This window comes from Dromaius novaehollandiae, chromosome 16, assembly GCF_036370855.1.
Source record: "Dromaius novaehollandiae isolate bDroNov1 chromosome 16, bDroNov1.hap1, whole genome shotgun sequence".
Taxonomy (NCBI): Eukaryota; Metazoa; Chordata; class Aves; order Casuariiformes; family Dromaiidae; genus Dromaius; species Dromaius novaehollandiae.
The window spans coordinates 4565504-4587224 of NC_088113.1; the positions used below are offsets into that span (position 1 = coordinate 4565504).

At 49.6% G+C, this 21721-nt stretch overlaps 3 protein-coding genes across 5 annotated transcripts in view; 1 reads left to right on the forward strand and 2 right to left on the reverse strand.

Annotated features, from left to right (window-relative positions):
• The window catches only part of ERGIC3 (ERGIC and golgi 3), a 29743-nt gene extending 21492 nt beyond the window's left edge, over nucleotides 1-8251 (forward strand). For all 3 annotated transcript variants that reach the window (XM_064521307.1, XM_064521308.1, XM_064521309.1), the window contains 4 exons: nucleotides 593-657; nucleotides 3873-4009; nucleotides 5314-5369; nucleotides 7384-8251. In XM_064521307.1, coding sequence (XP_064377377.1) covers nucleotides 593-657; nucleotides 3873-4009; nucleotides 5314-5369; nucleotides 7384-7463 — 338 coding nt within the window. In that variant the 3' untranslated portion in view covers nucleotides 7464-8251. The remainder of the gene's footprint in view (nucleotides 1-592; nucleotides 658-3872; nucleotides 4010-5313; nucleotides 5370-7383) is intronic.
• Nucleotides 8252-10302: 2051 nt separating this feature from the next.
• LOC112983158 (CMP-N-acetylneuraminate-beta-galactosamide-alpha-2,3-sialyltransferase 2-like) lies at nucleotides 10303-18129 on the reverse strand. The gene is made up of 8 exons (XM_026100071.2): nucleotides 17969-18129; nucleotides 16679-16780; nucleotides 15128-15402; nucleotides 14027-14217; nucleotides 13710-13889; nucleotides 13046-13091; nucleotides 12500-12619; nucleotides 10303-11269 (listed from the first exon to the last, which is right to left on the reverse strand). The coding sequence occupies exons 3-8, from the start codon at nucleotides 15395-15397 to the stop codon at nucleotides 11102-11104; spliced, it is 975 nt and encodes a 324-aa protein (XP_025955856.2). The 5' UTR covers nucleotides 15398-15402; nucleotides 16679-16780; nucleotides 17969-18129; the 3' UTR covers nucleotides 10303-11101.
• A 687-nt stretch (nucleotides 18130-18816) lies between these two features.
• LOC112983157 (arf-GAP with SH3 domain, ANK repeat and PH domain-containing protein 2-like) overlaps nucleotides 18817-21721 on the reverse strand; it is a 36777-nt gene continuing 33872 nt past the window's right edge. Inside the window, exon 26 of the mRNA XM_026100069.2 lies at nucleotides 18817-20326. Within this exon, the coding sequence (XP_025955854.2) occupies nucleotides 20252-20326 (75 nt within the window). The 3' untranslated portion in view covers nucleotides 18817-20251. The remainder of the gene's footprint in view (nucleotides 20327-21721) is intronic.

Consider the following 21721-nt stretch of genomic DNA (forward strand, 5'->3'; position numbering starts at 1 on the left):
TTTTTCAAAGTGACTGCTACCTTCCCTTATTAATAAGAGAGCTGAAGGAACAGGCTGTTCTCAGATAGCAGAAAGAGTTCACCTATTTTTTCCCCATCAGTCCAAGCCTTCGTCTTCATCTCCTCATGTGATAAACACTGTGTTTCTACACAAATAAGTATAGTGTTAATTAAGTTGATATAGGATACGTATTTAGAATTGAGAATCTTTTCTTACGGGTATGCTGTTAAATAGAAAGGTGTTCCTATGTTAGAATAAGAATTTTCTGGAAAGAAGTTGAACTGGTAAAACTATAGTAAGGTAACTGGTTTAAAAAAATTCTTCCATTTAGTCAAGGCGAAAGAGCTACTCATTTCGTTTCTGGTTGGATAAGGAACCAGGTCCACTTCGGAAAAAAGGAAAACCAATGTCAGACATTAACTTCATTCTCATTGAACAACTCTAGTAGCTATGGTGCAAGAAGATATTTCTTGAGAAATTTCTCTGAAGAAAAAAGAATGTGTGCCCACCTATCCTGTCAATTAAACTTTTACAGCTCTTTACCATTTAATACAGTTGTTTATTCATTGTGTCTCTCTCTCTTTGCCTGTAGCTTCCATGATGTTTCAGTATTTTGTCAAAGTGGTCCCCACAGTGTATATGAAAGTAGACGGTGAAGTAAGTACTTTTTTTTTTCCCTATTGATTTGGGTTTTTATGAAAATCAGAAATCTACATGTTATTCGTGTGTCCTCTCTTTGTGCACATGCATTGACTTACACATGAGATCAAGTTATGTCTTATAGAATAGTATCTATTCTGGTCATACCTGTGTCACTCGCTGCTGGTGCCTTAGCTGTAAGAGGTGAAGTGGCCTCAACTGTTACTTGGTTCTTTTTATAGCAGCACAAGATGGGATCCCAGCAAGATTCTGTGCAAAAAGTACTTCTTTCTTGTTTTCTGTTTTGTATATTTTAAAATTTGTTTATTCTAAACAAATGTCTTTATTAGGTGGCTTCAACTCTCTCATCTCCAACTCTTAGGTGTAAGTAGTAACTCAGTAGGGATAGTCAACATTTCACAGTTCTTAATAATGTTCTTTAGGTTTTATTTTTATTTTGGCATAGCAGTTAACCCACAGTTAAGCGATTACCACCGAATTGCTTGTCTTAGATAAGAGAAGCCAGTTATTTGTCAGACCTCAGAAAAGCATTAGAGAACATCGCTCTGAACTCTCCTCAGCACTTCGAGAAAAGAGAGGAAGGATGAAAGGGTAAGCACAGGAATTGTAAGCTGTGTGGGGAAACTGGATGAAAAGGAAACAAGGGCCTGCTGTTTGGAAAGGAAATTGTCAGAGCGGAGAAAGGGCAGTTTAATCTTACCCAGTGTTTTCCATATAAAGTGCTGACAGAGCCTTAAAGGGGGAACAGAAAACTCAGAAATACAGAAATGAAGAAAGTGCAGAAGTGAAGGTTCCCTAGCAAGAATAACAATTTCTATGGAGTAACATTATCTGGAGTATGTTACAGTGATAAGCATATTTCAGCCTCCATCCTACCTAGTTCAAAGTTACCATGCCGTTTTCCTCATATTCAGGTTTGTATCCCTCATAATGCATGCTCAGGGGAAGTCAAAACAGCAAGGAGATCCTAAAAGTGTTCTTTGAAGAATGACCCAAGATCAGCATGTCTCCAATTTAAGAACTTCTTCATTAGCCTCCAAAAGAGGCTAGCTAGATTTCAGGCCTCCTCTCAGAATATGTCCTTCTTTCAGGACAGATATGATGAACAAGTTACCCAGAAAATACCAGGGTGAGATGAAGATCCTGAGAACAGAGACAAACTACTGCTCTGTTCTTAAGACCTCTCGAGACAGCAGAAGAACTGTTACTTCTTTCATCCATCATGAAACTTTCTTTTTGGTTGGTAGTATTCTGCAGGGGCTCTCAGGAGGTATGGGGGACTTCTCCGTTTCTCCCTCTCCGTTTCTCCCTCTCCTTTCACAGAACCATCAAGTGTGATTGTCTAGGGCAGCAGAATGATAGAAATCATTTGTTTCTATTGCAAAGAAAACACCAGTAGAGGCAGCAGCTCTACTCTTGTGCTGACTTCAATGCCAGTGGTACCGCAGATGTGTGGTACCCTGACAGGAAGAGACAGAGGTTCCACATGCACCAATACCTCTTGAGTACATTCACACACAAGATGGCTTAGCTCGGTAGCTGGCTCCCAGGTTTTCGTTATATATCACCTACACTGCATGGATGGTTCACGCCCAGGTTCTCTTACTGAACAAACCAGTTTCCTCTGAGATGAAACCCAGTGTGATTCTGGGGCTTATTCAGTGCAGGGACGGATTTACACATGGATGTATCTATGGCAGGATTTAATTCCCATGTCCTACACAGTCTTGCAACACTGTACAAAATCCACAATACTGGGAGCCCATAGACTGACTCTTCACCCAGACTCATGCCATATTCAGGCATACAACGCATACCTTTGCAATCAGAGCAACATACTACTGCATGTCAACACAACCTTCACGTTGCTTTAGGCACATTGAAATTAAAATCACCAGCAAATTTTGAATTATCTCTGAGGCTGTATAGGAGTCACAAGTTTGACGAGCCACATGGCCACAGTGGATGCAATATAGATACTCAAGCAAAGCTATTCTAGAGCAATGTGAGCAGAGCAATTCATACCTCTTGGCATGGAAGCCAAGAATGGCTTGCTGGAGCAGTGTCCTTTTGCAAGGTAGATGTAACTTGTATTTCTCCATTCAAAGATTGAAACCATTTTCAAGAATCAGTTTTCATGTGATAAATCCTTATGTGGACCGCTTTTCCTCAAATCTGCTGTCTTTTTTGGACCTACCCTTTTTTCCTGGAAGTTTAATGGAAGTTACTTCCTATGAGGTGGTATTGATAGAACCTTCCAGGCCATATCAGGGTGCCTTGTACTTGGATTCAGGATCCCTCTGCAGTTTCTGTGGATAATTGAAATTCCTGAAGTATAAAGAATAGTTAATGGGAGCCCTGTTCTTATAGCCACCTCCCAGTATACCATGGCTTACATTTCTCTAGGTGAAATCTCTAATTCTATTGTAGAGCTGCTTCACTTTTCATTCACTTTTCGAAGGTCTTCTCCTGTCAGAAGAATTGCTTTTTAGTCAGTGGGAGAGGAATCCATGCAGACCATTACTCAAAAAAAGCATGATCATTTATACTTACGGTAACTATGGTAACCGTGGATCACACTGTGCTGCCAAACTTATTGCATGTCCTGTCTTATATATTCAGTACTTGGAACCCCAAAACCTGGAATTTGTTAAAGAAACTGAATAGAATATTTAATTTTTGACAGATAAGTTATTAGGGATGATAGAATATAATTTCATTTTGCATGAACCCAATTTATTTGCTCTAAGAATAGGACTGGTATGAACAACATGTAGAAGAATCACAAGGCACAGAAGAATACTGCAGGGTGATCAGTTATCTTCGATAGGTGCTTGGGGAAAGGTGCATTGCAGACCTCTGCCGTGGGGAAGCTGCAAGGAGGCCTCCAGACTGGTGCTCTACAGCTGTTGAGGGAGGTTGGGGTCGAGGTCAAGAAGAACAGCTTGTGCTGTTGTCGGCCAGCAGAGACCAAGATAGTCAAGCCTGGAGAGTGATCCAGAGTTCATTCTTTGGACTAGATGTGGCCCTGTAGTGAAAGTAGACCTCATATTGGTGGTGCTCCTTACAGCCCTCAAGACTGTGATTAAACTCAGGTCTCACACAAATGATTGGACAGGGTGACCTTGAGATGGTCTACTGAGCTCCCGTTTCAGTAGCCTTTCCTCTTCCTTGTTCACAAAGCTATGCTCGTCGTGTTTGTTTCCCACTAGGTAGTGAGGACAAACCAGTTTTCAGTGACACGGCATGAGAAAATAGCCAATGGACTAATAGGAGACCAAGGTCTGCCTGGCGTATTTGTGCTCTATGAGCTTTCCCCCATGATGGTGAAGCTGACCGAGAAACACAGGTAAGAGACCTTTGGATTTTTTTCATTCACCCTATATTGATGTTGTCATTTTGCATAGCTTAAAATGCCAGCCTCACTTAGCACTACAGTGCAGATGCCTGAAGCCCCCTTCACAGTCAGCAGAGATGAAGGGGCACTCCCAGATGCAGTTCTTCTCAGTGTAAACACCTAAAGTGGATTTGGGGTTTTCTGATATTACTTGAAGCATCTGAATTCAGTATCAAGATGGAGAAGTAAATTGGTACAGTGAGCAGAAGTCTGATATACTGGGTCGTAGTTTAGACTAATTTCCTCAAAGCCTTTTGCAAATCATAAGAACCATCTCTTTCTACTACTGTACTGCTACACCTTCTAGCAGGCTTCTCCTGTGGTAGTCTGAGGACTGGCTCTGATGGTGCAGTTCTCCTGAGAAACAAGTATGGAAGTTCTCTCCTTTGATGAGAGGAAAAGGTGTCCCAAGTCTTTTCTTTCCTTTTCCAAAAAGTCTTGCAAGCCTAAGACATGAGTCTGAAATTCCACATTTTGGAGAAAGTTATGAAGGTATCTCTATATCCAGAGCTAAACAGCCTGTGAATTCTCTTAATGGGTAGACTAGTATCTCCTGGTTTACCTAGCATAACCAATATGACCAATTGATAAAACCGCAATTTCTTATATTTTTCACTGTCCAGAGAACATCTTACCCGCACCTACAGTGGCACCCACACTCGCCCAGCATGTTTTTTTTGCATTTCCTGTAACTTTTTTGTATGTTGTAGTCAGAGTGGAACCTGTTTCTTCTTTCAGAGTCCTCAGTTAATCACAGGCTTGTGATTGCAGGGAAACAGAATGGGCTGCGGCTGTCAAATCTTTTAGGATCATAATGAGGCAGGGCTAAATTCAACACCTTGGAATGTATTAGCATTAACAAATGCTTGGAGATTTTGTTTCTGCTTTATACCAGCCTGTTGTGAATTCTGTCTAAGCAGGAGTGGCTAAAATCTTAGGAGTGAAAAGCCCATCCTTCAGCTTTATAAATTCAGTCCTCCCAAGGTTGCAGTTTAGCCTATTAGAGTGCACTGCATACAGTGCTGTTCTTAACTAAAAATCTAGATAGGAAAAATATGGACTCCATCCCGTTGCTGGTAGGGGTTACTTAATTTTTAAATTATTAACTGTAAGTTATTAATATTTATATGGTGTATTTATGTAGTATAATCAATATTTGTATAATCATGAATTAGTTTTATTAGTCAATTCTTATTTATCTGTCTTTTTGATATCTGAGCTCATGCTGGTTGTTCAAATTGTTTTTCTCATTCTAGGTCCTTTACACACTTTCTTACGGGAGTTTGCGCTATCGTTGGAGGCATATTTACAGGTACTGCACCTTTAAACATTTTTTTCTCTCTAAAGCACAATCATTTGCCATCTTACTGTTCCTTAAGCCTGCGTGGTTGGTGATAAGGCCCTGTTTTCTGGTGTAAGATGATTTCCACCTTTAGGAGGGGGTATGGCATGTTCTGCAGAGCTATTGGAGAAGCATCAAAATGCTGTTAGCACTGCAGACTTTCAAGACACAACCAAAGTAGACCTATCATAGTATTTCTTTTTGCTTTACGAGACATTTTGTTTTCAAATAATGCAGTTTTTCATATTCATATGAATGCAGCTGTGCTATTTTCTTGGCCAGCTTGGGTCTGCAAGCAGATAGTTGCTTTCATGTGGAACCTAAGCTGAAAAAAATCCGTGAACCCAAGCTGCCATTGGCAGAGCCAGCTAAGTGGTCTCAAACTGTGTTCTTGGACACACAGGCTCCATTGAGTGCTCTGCAGGGACTAAATGTAGCCCTCCCAATTAGCCTGGGTCCTATAAGGGGAGACTGGCTCCTGCAGAGTCTCTGGACTTCACTCCAACACTGGCTTCTGCAATAGCTGATAAGCATACTTTTAGCTCCATGCATGTGGCAGAGCCCAGCCTTAGTCCAGCCTTGCACTCCGGCTAATAACCCAGGGTGCTCTGAAGCATGGTCAGAGACGCTCACATGGTTGTGAACGGCTGGCCTTGAGATCTAGGTAGCAGACCCTGCTGGACCCAAGAAGTGCGGAAAAGTCCAGCTAGTTTATCACATAATACCTATATATAATGCCTATGTCAGTATCACGTAATACCTGTATTAGCAAGGCTTTCCCATCACCTGAGGAACCACAACCCTCAATTAACCTGATACTGATGAACTGTTAAATAGGATTTCTGTCTGTGATACATTCGATCGTATTCATTTCTAGATTTTTGACTCAGGGAAAGGCTTTCAAAAATTATTTTTATGACAAAGGCAAGTGTCCTCAAGCAGTGATGTAGTTCATAGTGTTTGCTGCTGTATGTCATGTTTAGACTTTTTGTATTCTAGGGGACAGATCAAATGAGCTGTGTAACAGTTTCTGTGCTACAGCATCAAACTCATCCCACAAGTAGAAATATTTTCAAGGCAAAACGACCACAAATGACAGTCATCTGGGGAGTTAACTGAAAGACCAGATAGCAAGACCAAAAATTATGTATTCTTCAGTGATGGAAAGAAGAATCAATTCTTAGCTGCTACTCTTTGAGTTTGAGCAGCATCAAAATGTCTGTCTTTGTCTAGGTTCAAGAAACCAGTTAGTTGTTCCCTAGGTTAGAAGTGCTGAATAAAAGAAAAGAGAAACAGAAGCCTCATAAAGGCATTAAAAATGTCTTTGCTTTCTGGCACCCTGTGTTCCCTCAGGTGAAAAAGGAGGAGCTAGGCAGGCAAGAGCTTGTCCTGTGAAAGCTGTCTTGATGGAAGCAGTGTTGTCTGGAGTAGCAGTTTTGTGGTGCAGTAAACCCATTCAGAGATTTTTCTTGGTCCTAAGCAAGCAGTGAATTAATAGACTCTTTCAGTGCCCTGACTGGAGAGATTTGGGGGAAAATACTGCATAAAGAACTAAAGGTATCACTTTATTTTATGTTTTGTGTCCTTGGTTGGTACACACTGCAGTCTGCCATAAAGGGCATCCATAAAGGCAATATGCCCTTTATTGCATAGACTGGCTTACTTTTAAGGTAACTGAAATGAGCATGTTTCTGTGCCCCTTGGCCTCCTCTCCAAATTCTTCTAACTCATCAGTAAGCACCTGTGACTTGGCTTGGCTCATCTTTACTACTGTAAGAGAAATCTTTTTCTGGAGAAGCATGGCTGTGTCTGCCCCTGTAAACTGGATTTTTTTCTTTCCTCGTGAGATGAGGACCTTTATTCCTTGGAGCAGCTGCAGCTGTTTTCTCTTTTTCCACTGACAGAAGGGTTTGGGTTTTCTTTCCCTGGAGCTGTTCTCTCTTTGGGGAATGTCTGGATTGATCCATGTGTTTTCTCCTTTTAGTTGCAGGATTCATTGACTCCTTGATTTACCACTCTGCACGTGCCATCCAGAAGAAAATTGAACTTGGGAAGACAACATAAATAAACAATGACATCACTCCACAAAAAAACTCTAAGGAGAGCTAAACAGATTTTTTCAAAATACATGTGATCTCGTGTATGCACAAGAGAAGAGGTTTGGAATTACCAGATGGCCCCAACCGCTCTTACATGACTGTCTCATCATTCTTTGTTTGGCATTAATTTGTGGATGGAACTGCTTGAACCTTGCTGCTGTAACGATTCATTAGCCATCTTGTCTGGCTGTGCAGGCCCTACTGTATAAACCCTTTTGTGTCCGTCCATGTTCATCAAATTTGCCTCCCAAAAGAGCTGCTGGAGATACTGCATGGTGTTTGTCTCCAGGAATAAGGTACTATATTGTCATGAAACCTGGAGCGGATTGAAGTTGCCATGAAATAAACTTTCTGGCAACACCATCTATCTTTTTTTCTTTTCGTGTTTGTGTTTTTGTGTAAAAATGTTTCTGAATGCGCTCACGCTGTGTGCCAGGTCTCTGTGAAAATGTGCTGGATCCCTCATACTTTCCTTTCGACTGGGCTGAGCGATGTGGTGAGAGCTGGCACACAAGATGTGCTTACAACACCACGGGGCATTGCAGTGTTCTCTGGCTGCTCCAGACTGCTCTTTTTATGAAAGATGCAAGTTGATGTTTCAGTAAAAAAAAACACTGTTTGACATTTTTAATTAATTTTTAAATTGGATTGTGGTTTTCACTTCCCCTCTGTTTACCTTTTGTAATAAAGTTAAACCTCTGTGGGTTTTGGTAAAGGATTTAGAAGAACAATTAAATTAATTTATTTGAATTAGTCCTGGTACTAAATTGGTATTGAATCAGAGAATTCCTGTAATGTGGCAAAGTATGTAGATTTCATGATGCTGAAGATGGCTTTTTTTTCTTCTTTTTAATGATCTACACAAGTGAGTAAAATGCTTGGTGCCGAGGCTGGCAGAAGACATTAAATCGTGAGAAACTGGAAAATAATGAGTAAAAAAAAAAATCATGAATACCTGCCTCATTTTGAGGCAAAACAGACTCATTGCACTGAAAATTCAGCTCTGGTTTAGCTGAGGGTCTTGTATTTACTCTAAACTTAGTCCAAGCAATTGAACCAATTTGGCCTTTACAGTGCAGAGACAGGCACAGGGTCAAATGATGCAGAGGAAAAGTTATTTTAAAACTTTGAGAATAAATATGATTAATTTGAAAGTAGTATTTGCTTAATTATTTGAATTTACCTTCAAAGCAGTGAGTATAGTAACTTTTCAAACAGTGAGAGAAGTGATTTGAGGAGTGGGTAAGGAGACTGACTTATCTCCATCCTAGAATACAGAAAAAAATGGGTTTGTAAAAAAAATACATTTGGAACACGGGTATTTAATAAATGCATCACCTGATCATGACTACTCTGATTTGAGGAAAGACAGCATATGGTGTCTATATTGATTATAAGGAGCAAAAAGTGGTCTGAACAGCTCTAGCTCTCAGCGCATACAGCTTTATAATTAAATTTTAAAGAATAAAAAAAGAGTGTGAAGATAATGGAAATAATGTAGTAAAGGTTTAACCCACAGTTAAGCGATTACCACCAAGTTGCTTGTCTTAGATAAGAGAAGCCAGTTATTTGTCAGACCTTAGAAAAGCATTAGAGAACATCGCTCTGAACTCTCCTCAGCACTTCGAGAAAAGAGAGGAGGGATGAAAGGGTAAGCACAGGAATTGTAAGCTGTGTGGGGAAACTGGATGAAAAGGAAACAAGGGCCTGCTGTTTGGAAAGGAAATTGTCAGAGCGGAGAAAGGGCAGTTTAATCTTACCCAGTGTTTTCCATATAAAGTGCTGACAGAGCCTTAAAGGGGGAACAGAAAACTCAGAAATACAGAAATGAAGAAAGTGCAGAAGTGAAGGTTCTACCTGGAGAGGTAGAAATTAGATGAAATTTAATAGTTCATACAGGGAGTAATACGGATTTTTCTTACAAGATGGGAGCTTTTAAGTAAGAAAGAGATCTGGTGATTTTAACCAAGTGGCCTGAAAGACCAAGTGGCTGATGTGACATAGCTGCGAGAAGCACAGTCTGGTTCAAGGATGTCCACGTTTGCAATGTAAAGCAGGAAACTATAAGCCACTGCCGTGGTAATTCCATCCCAAGGAGAGGAGGGAACCACGGCAGTCTGGGTCGTTCCAGAGCACGTCTGAAAAGCGGCTGCTTTTCTTTGCAGCTGTTCTGAAAGAATCCGGTTGGGCTGCTTAAGCTCTTGAATTATGCAGGCTGTGGGCAAAAGGAAGCCAGCGCAAGCTGATGCACCAGCAAAGCACCTTTCACAAGCGGTAGGTGTGGAGAGGTGCTCAGACTCCTCAAAGTGACGTCGCCAGAGAAAGCTGCTACTTGGTCCCTGTAAGGATGGCAGAGCCATCAGGTAAACCTGCCTTGCTTGGGAGGAGAAATTCTCCTTTTGGGCTCCGTGGTCTGAAATCTTTTCGTATAGGCCAGGGCTGAGATCAGTTGTACTGTCTTTTCCAAGCAGTGAGAGTAAGAGCTCAAAAAATGAATATAATGAATGTTACCAAGAGTTGGAGTCACACGTAGTTTCCAAGTTTATTCAACATAAGATCCTTTCAACAGTATTTAATTCTGCCATCATCTGACTTTTGCATGCTTGATTTTTCCTTTCTTACTGTTCTTTAGTATTATTTAAAAATACTTCCCTAGTTATAAAAAAAAACAGGAACGGAAGATGCCCCTCCCTCCACCTGCCCGACAAACCAACATGAAGCTTCCCCGAACATCGCCAGTGGGTGGAAACTTTGGCTCCATCGCACAGACAAATCTGTGCAAATGCCATGAAGGGAAGTAGTAGTCATATGTTGCCATGTAGACAGCTGTGGGCTAGTCTGCAGAGCCTGAGTTTGGGCTTTGCCAGCGTGCCCTCGTCTTGCCTGATTCAGAGCGGTCATCTGCTACGTGGGTCACAGAAGGCCACGTGCAGCAGCTCGCAGGCGCTGTCCTGCCCCCACGGCCTCCCAGCAGGCAGAGGCAGGGCCCTCGGCTCTTCTTCCCACCCAGCTGCATCCCCGCCTGGCTGTGCCCACCCTGTTTCCAGCCAAAGGCAGCGTCCTCTGTGCCACAGGAGGCCTGTCGGCTCCCCCCGTCCTTCCCACCCAGCCCAGGGCCTGAGCCCCCGAGGTTGTGCTCTTCTTTCTGTGCACGTTTCCCCCTGCAGCAACAACCAGCTCAGGCCTAGCATAACTCTCCTATCTGCTTGAACATGTCCACAGTTACGCTCACGGCTGCCTGGGGTGTAACTCATCCAATTTTAAGACTCCAGAAGCAAGGGGTTAGCCTCAGCTCCTCACCCTTGGTGTCGTCTTTGGTGAAGAAGCAGGACCTACAGCAGACGTCTCCTAGGCGAAACTAAGCTGCTGCCGCAGCTCATGCGCATCTCTTTCTGCAGTAACGAGCTGCTGGGACCAGCTCAACCAACCCCGAAGTGGCAGGCTTGGAGGGTGGCAGGAACAACCTGGCGTAGGGCCGAGGGCTACTGACATGCAGCAGCACTGGTGGGAGAAGCAAGTTAAAGAGCTGAGGCAGCTGTCAGCAGGTGCAGGTGTCTGCCAGTTCTTGTGCTAACACCCTGGCTTCAGTTTCTTGGAAATATGTCATTCGTAGAAAAAAATCCTGCCTTCAGCTGCCAGTCTCTTGATGAGGCTGAATTCGACATCAGCATCATGGACCTTTGTCCTGCGGAAGGCTCCAGAGTAGCGGTTTTCTTCCCAGTAGTGATGCCAGTTCCCTTTGGTGTCTGCTCCAAAGCCAAACACAGAGACCTGCACACACATCAACAAGAACCATTGCTAAACAGGCACTCCATCGGCCTAAGAGCACGCAGACCAGTGCCTGCCCTTTACCAAATCTTTGTGCAGCCTCTGGTCTACTGAGGCCAGAGTGGGAGAAGTCATCTCTTGGCATGAAGCACAAGAGCCTGGGACTGTGTCCACTAGTGATGGGGTTGCTCACGTCCCCAGCTGGTCAGTAGGAAGCTGGGGGTTGGATGCAGATTTCAGAGGGAACAAGGTGAGTGAGGCAGGCAGGGGCAGCAGCTCCTCAGAGAAACATCCTAGCCCTTCTGCAGGATGCCCCACTCATGGAAATGGGACAAAGCTCAACTCACAGCCTTTAGCGGTGGCCAGTTCCTGCCGCGGCCTGAGGCATGGGGTAGAGAGCTCAGCACGTGGCGCCAGCAGGCCGTATGCTGCATGCGGGGGGTTTCCCTTTGCACGGCACTGTTGCTCCAGACAGCAACATTCAGCTGTGGGTAACATAGGTACCAACAGGAGCAGGGCCATGGCCGCAGGGGCTTCTTGTAGCACAGCTACAGCCTTCTGCCTGCACGGTCCTGAGGCTGGGCCAGAACAACCCTGGCACTGGGGCGGGCTGGAGGCTGACTGCCAGGGAAGCACCACTTCAGGAAAGGACTTGAGTGTGCCTTTGCGACAAGGCTGACCACATCCTGGCCTACACAGCAAAAGCATAGCCAGCAGGTTGAGGGCTGTGACCCGCACATGGCACTGGGAAGGCTGTGGCTGGATGTGGCATCCGGTTTGAGCACCCGAAAGCTATCGACAAACAGTACCAAAGCAGAAGCTGCAGCGAAGCTGGAGCCAAGCCCTTCTGACAGCTGCAAAAGGATGAGAGGCAGCAAAGGTTGCCAAAAAGACAACCTCTTCCCCATGAGTGGTGCAGCCATCTTGGGCTGAGGGTCCAGAGAGGTGCAGGGTTCTCTATCCTGCAGGATTTTCAAAATTTGGCTGCACAAGAGCCTGAGCAACTCCTCTTGAAGTTAGCCCTGGTGCAAGCAGAGAGCTGGACCAGTGACACCCCAAGGTCCCCTCTGCGCTTTGTGCCCGCAGAAAGCACGAGGCTGAGCCCGTAGCACCTTGCAGAGCCCACAAAGCCACAGAGCCGCATGTGATGGTGACGCAGCCATGCCAGGCGCTGGGGCTGAGCTGCTCCCACTGCATTTCAGGGCTGTGCCTGAGCCTGCTGGCCACACTCACCTGCTGGCAGGCATGCAAGGCGAAGAGCAGGGCGGTGAAGCCAGTGGAGGGGTACTTCCCGTGGTGCTGTGTCCAGTTGTCTTGGATGTACTTGAGAAAAGCAGGGCTCAGGATCAGCACCTGAGCAGGGGAGCAGAGCACAGCCCCAGCAGTCAGTTTGCCACAGCGCTACAAACAGGACAGCCAACCCCTGCCACCACCAGGGCAATGCTGGAGCGGACATCAGCCTTCCCAGCCCCTCTCTTCCACATCCCACTTGCTGCTGCCTGCCTGAGGGATCAGCCCAGGCTCTGGCTGAAGGACCCCTGCCTCCCCCTGTGCCAGCCGGGAAGGGAGGGCAATGGGCTCCTGCCCTGCCTTGCAAAATCTTTCAGGTTGTGCCACATCTTATAGCCATGCCAGTTCGCTGATGACCACCAGGCCCTTCCTCCCCATTGTCTCAACAGCCCCAGCGCATGGGGCAGCCAGATGCCCACCCCTGCTGGCCCAGGCCCTCACCAGGGGCTGCGGGCAGGGGTGCTCCCTGGAAGCCCTCCCAGCTCTTACCTTGTTTCGGTCAGCTTTGATGAACTGTTTGACTCTTGTGTATGTGCTGTAAAAGTGACAGGACATCGGTGAGCTGGAGGCCAACATGCACCATCTCAGGAGGAAAGCGGCTACCATGGGGGCCTCTCCTTCAGAGGCACATGGTCTTTAGAGGATCGCTGTGATGGCCAGTGCCGGGGCATATGGCAACCCCACCGCCTGCCAGGCCTGCCCAACAGTGTGTCCATGACCTGGTCCAGCTCCTAAAAGGCTCCAGCCACCATTTCAGGGAGGACACAGCCCTGCACTGCACTCCCTCCGTGCTCCTTGCCAGCACACAGGGAGGCAGCCACCCCAAGGAGCCATCTAGGAAGGCCCACATCAAGCCCACAGCCACGCACAGCTGGGACAACCTCCATCCCAACCACGCTGCCATGGGATGCCTGAGCCCTTCAGGGAAGGATTAGCACGGGCTTCCCCAAAACACAGCACGGAGATGCCAGACCTGTGCCCAGGGCGCTCTGAGCCCTTCCTCCAGCCAGAAGAGCAGAGCCAGAGAGGGGCCAGGTTCCCCAAGGTGAATGGGCCACCTCGCATTATGCCCCAGTCTTTCTGTCATGAGCAACATGCCCCCCACATTCCCCTGAAAGACCCAGGCCACACGTGACGGCGGGATGCTACGCACTGCGTGAGTTCTCCTGTGGAAAAGGCGCTGGCCACCCACTTCAGGTCCAGTGGCTTAAAGGGGACAAGGACGAGGTGGACACCAGGCCAGAGGTTCACTGCGCTTTCTGGGTACATGAAGTGATGGGTTGTTTTCACGCCGACATCCACCTCGAAGCCTGCTATCTTTGCTCTGTTCATCCTAGGGGAAGGGGCCAAGGGGAGTCCCAAAATGAAGCCGCACACCATGTGGGACCATTTGGGTCCTGGGGTGCTGGTCTTGCCAGGCAGGAACACTGGTCTGCCCTGGCTAGCAAGCAAGGGAAGGAGTACACTCACCTCAGCACCCAGTCGTGGGAGTCAATCTGTGGCCCGTGGCGGGCTCCTTTCAGCCGCCCCGAATTTCCCACCACAGCGCAAGTCCTGCACTGGGCTGCAGCCCACGTGCTGCTGGTTGGGGACGGGAGAACGGCGAAGAGGCGCTGGATTGTCGCCTGGAGCTGGGCTCCGCCCTGGGATCCCTGCAGCTTCTAGTGCGACAAGGGCAGAGACAGGTCGGCATCACCCCCGCGGGGCTCCTAGGGGAGCACGGACGGAGCCCGACCCTTCCCAGAGGTGCCCAGCGAAAGCACAAGCAACGACGGGCAGAAGTCACAAAGATGAAAAGCCCTCTTGGATATCAGGAAAAGAGTTTCATGGTGAGGGTAGTACAGCCCAGGGCAGGGAGAGGGGCACAGAAACACCCAAAATTTGTGCAGAGGAGTCCTTGCTCAAAGCCTCTGACCTAATGTCAAAGCTGGCTCAGCTTTTAGAGGGGAGATGGATGGAGATGACGCCGGGCTGGGAGGCTGCACTCCGCATCCCTGGTACCTGCTCAGCTCCCTGTGTCTCTGCACCCCGCTTCTTTGCCGGCAAGGAGCTTCCTTCCCCACCAAGCTGCACCAGCAGCCAGAGCCAGCCGGGCTGGGGGAGCGCGTGGCGGCCAAGCGGGCACGTTTGGGGAGTGGGGACATGCCCGCGTGGAGGGAGCGCTGGGGCCTGAGACTGCAGCTGGCTGTGACTTGCTGCCCCCGCAGCGCCTGCGTGACGAGGCGCGGGGACCCCCAGGCTGCCGGGGCTCTGCCTGGAGCTGAGCGCGGCCGTGGGGGTGGCGCGAGCTGGCGAGCAGGGCTGACAGAGCCAGCGGAGCCATGTCCTGGTGGCTGCCCCTCTCTGTCCCTGACGCTTGGGCCGCAGCTCCTCTCCTGCCGGCCCTGGCTGCCGCTGCCCCTCAGCCCGGAGAGACAGGGCAGCCCCCGGACCCTGCCTGGGGGCTCTGCACCCGCCTGCCCCCCGCACACGTGGGCTTCCGACTTCGCCTTGGCCCTGGGCCTGCCCTGCTGCAAACAGATTTCGGGAGCCTGGGAAGAGCCCCGAGTGCTCGACAACGCTCCCACTCACCAGCCACCACCGAATAACGTCGGAGGAGAGGTCCTGGGCTTGCACCGTCAGCAGGGGCCCCACGGCCGCGTCGTAGCGGGCGTTGAACCAGGCTGAGCTGTTGACGCTGATGGTGCAGTGGGCAGTGACCGGGGGCTCGAGGCGGGCATCCGGGAGAGATGGCAACCAGAAGAAGTGGCCAGTGCTGGCCATGGGGGCTCGGAAATACTGCCATAGAAAGAGCACAAGGGACAAGGCCACGAGCGCCCAAACACGCTTCTGGCACAGCATCCCACCTGCAGCAAGACATATCAGAGCACCGCCGCAGTGGCACTGCAGGCAGGAGCAGGCCCCCTCCCTCCCTCCCTCCCTTCATCCCTGCCTGGCCTCCTGGGACCCAGCTAGGATGTGGGTCTGTGACAGCCCCAAGCTCCTGTCCCATTCTCCCACCCTCAAAAGATACTGATAAACACACACACACACACACACACACACACACACACACACACACAAAAAAAAAAAAAAACCCAACTCTGGCCCCCACTGCTCCCCTGACTGGCGAGCAACTGAAATATCCTGGTGAGGTTTTCCTTTTAAAACCATTCAATGGCTTTATTATTCTGGTCATTAAAACACCAGGAAAACCAAAACAGATCCCCAGAGCCATTTTCGAGGCTGGCTTTTGCAGGAAATCCCTGCGGAGGATGTCAGCCCTGAGCACCCCAGACGCGCTCTGCAGGTATGGAAAAACGTGAGCCAGTGAAGGCAGCCCCACCAGGCTCATTGGGCCCCTGCGAGTCCCTGGTCTACTGCTGACACTGTCAAAGTCACTTAGGGCAGGATACGGCCAGTTGGCAATACTTGCTGTACAATGAGCCACTCTCTGACTGCAAAACTTTTAAGATCTGCACATCGAAAACAAAAAATTATGCAAACCAGCTGTTAAGCTTCTTTGCGTCATCCTTGAACAAGCTGAACCCTCTCTCTGTAACAGCAGCCACAAAACAGCGAACCAGCCTGACGCCCACCCCGCTCTCTCGGCCCGATGCCACACCACGCTGCCGCCGCTGCGTGCACACCAGGGTCGCGTAGCGCTGCTGGAGCACAGCAGCCAGGCCTCCGCGCCTGGAGCACCTCACGGCTCCGCAGCATCCCGTGGCACATGCACTCCCCGCTAGTCCTGGAGTTTTGCAGCTTAACAGACAATTAATTGTTGCCAGAGTGAAATATTGCCCTTCCCCTCTTCCATCCGGCCCCCAACACACACACACATGCACCTAAAGTCAGAGGGAAAAGGGTTGTCTTGGCTTCCCAGAGCTTATGAAGTGCTCAGCCTGCCATTTGCAAAGCTGAAGGATAGAAAATAGACCCTGTCCATAGGAGTGCTTGGTCTTTCCCACAGCCTCCCCCATCCCCTCCGTTCCTCTCAGGACCCACACAGAACTGGAGACAAAGCTGAACCCACCTCAGACCATGAGGCCAAAGCAGACCAGATGCTGGGCCCCACAGATAAGCATCAGGTTCATTTCTCTACTTTAAACATTTTCTGCACCTTCTGCAGCACTGACGTACCTGCTCGCTGTGGTCTCCAACCAGCTGGCCTCAAAGCTGGCCCAGAAGATGCACACGCTAACGCCAAAGCCGCCACTCCTCGGGGTCCAAGCGGAGACAGTGCTGGAGTGAAGAGCAGAGTCAGCAAAGGAGGTGGGAGCAGTTTGAATGGTCCCAGCTGGGGGGGACCGTTACACCCTCCCTGGGCAAACCTACCCTTTCAAAACTGACTATGTCGCTTCTTGTTGAAGTCGGGGGGGGGGGGGAAAAAAAAGCCACCATCAGCACACCAGATACGCAATTGCAGCAGGTCTGTGCTCACACAGGAAGAGCTTTGCTGGCAAGGCAGGAGCAGGCCAGCTCTAAACCCCCAGGCCTGGCACGAAGGGGGAAAGCAGGACCCAGAAGCTCCCCGATGCTTTTCTTGCTCGTGGCCACCGATCTCTGATTTAATTGCTCACCCTCGACCAGCAACCGCAAGCGTTTGCCGTAATGGAGGCAAAAAGCATGCGTCAGGCGAGGAGCCGGTGATCCCCCGGGCGAGGGGAGAGGGCTGGTTCGGGCACTTACAGAGCCGCCGAGGCTGTGAAACCTGCAGCCCGTGGAGAGGGGACGAGCCAGCTGGCGGCTGCTCAGCCAGCGCCGGGAGCTCCCTTAAGCCGAGAGCCGGGGGTGAGGGCAGCGCAGTGAATATTGCATGAAGCTTTTTCCAGTTGCCTGAAACCAGGGCGAGGTGGCGGCTCACAGCAGGCTCTGGAGGCGAACGGACCGGCAATAGGAAGCAAACGCACTGCCCGGTCTCCCACCTGCGGCCCTGGACCGACACAGCCCCGGAGCGGGATGGGGCGCCAGGGCAGATGCCCGGCTCACCCTCTGCTCTCTGCCCGCACCACCGAGATGGCAGCCCAGCCCCGGCCCCAGCCCCAGCTCACGGCTGGCGGATCCAAGGGGACGACCGCTGCCGCCCGTGCCCACCGAACCCACGCCGCTCCGAGGAGGAGCCACTGGCTTCCCCACAGTGGCTGAAGCACCTGCCCAAACTGTGCACCCAAAGGTGCCCTTGGGTCAGGAGCACTGTGGCCATGGGCTGCAGCTCCCTGAGCCACCCCTGCTGCAGCCATGTGGCCGCCGCAGAGGCACTGGGGTGCATCCAGCCGCCTGAGACCTGGGCCCCAGCCCCGCTCTGCTCAGCTGCCCCGGGAGTCACTGCCAGGAGCTCCCCAGCCTCCCTCAGCTGCGAAACAGGCCCCGAGGGCGCTGTGGCCCCCGTCCAGAGCAGACCAGCCCCAGAGCCTGCCCTGTGGCCCTCACCTTCTTGGAGGACGTGCCGCCGAGCAGGGACGGCGATGGAGATGCTCCCAGGCCGCGTGGACAGGGCTCGGCAGCCTCCCCAGCAGCCATGCGCTGTCACTAGACAAAATGTGCAACAGCCTCCCCAAGAAGAGGAAGTGCTGCCCCGAGACAAGGAGGAAATCTGTGCCTCCAGGCGTGCTGGCGTGTCAGCTCAGGGCTGCTTGTCCCTCCCCTAGCATTTCCTACCGCCTCTGGGCTCGGCCAGGGCCTGACCCGGCTCCCCCGCCCAGCAGGGCTTCTCGGCTGTTCCTCCTCAGAGCCAGATGCCTTTCCTCCTCCCCAGTGTCTGCAGGGTCTGGAGCGGGGCTTGGGGCAGGTGCCATCCTGGGACCTCGGCAGGTACTGACACTCAGTGCTGCTGGTGCCCAGCCAGCTGTGGGCAGGTGAGGTACAGCCAAACACCAGCCAAGCCCTGGACCTCACGTTTTGGGGTGCTGAGGTGTCTCTGGCCAATACCACTCCATCCTGAAGAGAGCCTGGACCATCCTTGATGGCACCTTCTCTCTTGCTTGGGCTTGCTCTGACCCCAAGACCTCAGCAGAGAGGAGTCCCACAGCTACACAGCCCTGGGAGACACTGTGTCCTTTTTCCATGAAGAGTGACCATGGTGTCACCTGGGAGCTGAAAGCAGCCTAGACCTAAAGCACTGCAACAAAGTCCATGGGACAAGGCCAGCACTCCTGAGTCCAAAATGCATTAATTTGTCCACTTTGGCCCTTGACTTTCTATGGAAACAGACCTGTGTGACAAACGTAGCCAAAACACAATTTTAATTTTTGACCCAGATCTTCTCCAGACCTTGAGTTTTGAGCTGCCTCCCAGTGGGACTGGACAGGGGTTCTCCAGGGAAAATGGCAGAGCCATATGGTCTCTGCAGTGCATTGCTAAGACCCACCCACGACCAGGCCCCAGATGGCACGCAGCCACCTAAAGACAGGAGGGAGCACCTCTGCATTGCATCCAACTTCTCTCCAGACTGTGTCCTCCCCCGCTCTATGTCCTGCCTGGCCCGAGCTGCCATCCCCCCATCCGTCTCTAACAGAGCTGAGAGTGGCCCTGCCCAGGGAAAAAGCCACTGAGCAAAAAAGGAGGTAGTCCAGCCCTATGGAGGCAACAAAAAATGATGAAGTTCCCAGGTCTCCAATTGGGAAATTCAACATAAAAATGTTCCTCTGAAGATGGGAGAAGTTGCCTGGTGTGAGTAGTTTTACCCCGAAGAGAGGTTGGGCCTCTTGGGCTCTTCGCTCTAATGTCTGAGAGGAGGTCTGATGCCTGAAGGAGAGCGGCAAATAGAAAGGAGGCTGGAAACACAAACTAGAACAATCCTGCAAAGCACAGAGCACTGAAGAGCCAGTATTTATTAGTGGTGGCCCAGGGAGCCTCTCCAGCAGTCCTCTGAGTCTAGGTACTGATGGAGTAATTCCCTGAACTGCCACAGAGCAGATTTTCTGGAGCACTAACTATTGGTCAAACCTGGGTGGGAGGAATTAAGGACAGCACAAATGCTGAGTGGTGCTGACTCCACAGGACTCGCTTGCATTTCCGGGCAGTGGAGCTCCTAACACAGTCTGTCTCAGCAGAAGCTGCTGCCCCTCAGGAGTATTTCTCAGGAGTTTGGACAGCACGGCTGCACGGCAGTGGCACAGCTCTGCTCTGTTGTACCATCATTTCCATTAGTACTATCAGAGTAGAGAAGCGCTGCAGGACACACAGCAGGAACCAGGGGTTTCTTTGCCTTGGAGCCAAACATGGGGGCAGGTGACAGAAGCCCCTGAGTGACAGCAGAGCCCATGAGGGCTGAGTGAGTCCTGCATGGGGACGTGGATGGGCGTAGGTGGTGGTGACGGCTGGTCTGAGACCTGGAACATGGCTGTGGAGCACATAGGTTGCTTCATCCTCTCCTGTTGGCTATCCTGAGTTTGCTAACAGCCAGCCCACATCACACACGTAGACAAGTCCCCAAGGCCCTAAGCACCGTTTAAATTGACATTATGTGGAGTGTTGAGCCCCCATGAGCACTGCTGGCCAGGGGGGCATCCTCTGTGACAGCCTGGCACTGCGGGCAGGCCATGGAGAGGAGATCCAATGCCAGGAGCCAGGAGCAGCAGACACGAAGGAGGCAGGTTGGAGTGAGCTGGTGCTCCCAGCTTGCTTGTCCCTGGGAGCCCTCTGCAGACAGGATGTGGGAGAGTTGCGTTTTATGCAGCTGATCAGATCTTTCTTCCTGACTCGACGCAGTTCCTATTCATTGAGCACATGAACGAACGAAGCTGGGAAGACACCTCGCCTATGAGGCTGTCCTTCAATCCACCCTTTCTGTGGGAGAAAGGAAAGAAAAGGAGCAGTGAACATGGCAGTGTTTGAAAGGTATGTGAAACTGGCCCAAAAACCAAAACAGCTGCATCTGGCTGCTCAAATAGCCCTGCCTCAGGGCAGGAACATCCAGGCAAACACTTGAACTCGCATGAGTTAGGTCCCCATCAAGGTGGGTCTGACAGCCCTACGAAGCCAGCCCCTTCAGCACCGCAGCCAGAAGTAAGCTGGAGCGGCAGCTGGCAGGACTGAATACGAATGCCCAGCAGGATGCTGTGGCTGCTGGACGAAAAGGAGGAAGGAGCAGAGAGAAATATCATGCAGGAAGAGGGAACAAAGCTGCGCCTGCACACAGCACTGAGACCACCCCTGGCAGGAGTCATCTGCACTTTAGAAAGGCTGTTTGAAAGCTGGGAAAGAGATAGAAAAAATACAAATTGTGAAAACTGATGTTACAGAAGGAGAAAAAAGAGACTTCCACTTACTTTACGGAAGAGAAACTCAAGAGGAGATCTGATCATTGGCATGTAAACATTGGCTAAGATCAATTTCTGGTAGAAAGGGCTCTTCTGTCTAGCAGCTGATACAGAAGCAGATTTGGTGGCTGGGAGGAGAATTTGGATACATTTGGGGTAGAAATAGAGCACAATTTTTAAATAAGGTTGATCAGCTACTGGTGACAGTTAGCATGTGGTGAAACCCTCAGATGTGCTTCTCTTTCTGAAAACCTTGTTCATCTCTGCACTTGGGCTCAGCATGGGACTCAGGATGGAGATTTCCTTTCCATATAGGCTCTTGCCTGAGGCTCACGTTTGCCATCCACAGGCTGAGACTTGATCAGGGAGTCAGAGGCAGATTCAGAGTAGTTTGTAACCCCCTTGAGAATTTTAAAAATAATTACAGCAATTTTAAATTATTATTTCTAAAACTAATTGCATTAATTACAAAAAAAATACGTCAGAAGAAAAATAATAAAACCAAAGTTATTTTGATTTACTGAGACAAATCAACTCATCCAGGGCAGGAGATAAAGGGCTGTAATTGCTGTTTGCAAGTATTTGAATGACCAGGAACACACTAACTACAGTTACTGATTACTGCTTAAATCTTCCGGGGATGTAGAGGAAAGGTGCATTTTCATCCATTTTTAACCCTCCTCCTTGCCTTGGGGAAACTGTGCTGCTGCCAGCAAAAGTCCTGGTCAGCAGGCTTGCACTAGCATTCCTGAATGAAAACTCAGGTTTGCAAGAAATTTGAAACACAGTGAGGTCCTTCTGGTCTTTAGTTTTGCTGAACAGTGCTCCGGACCATGGCAGTCACAGCCTGCAGGAGTGGCTGGGACTGCCAGTGAAGTCTGGCTTTGGGGATACCAGCCTACCAAGTACTGAGGAAGACCTG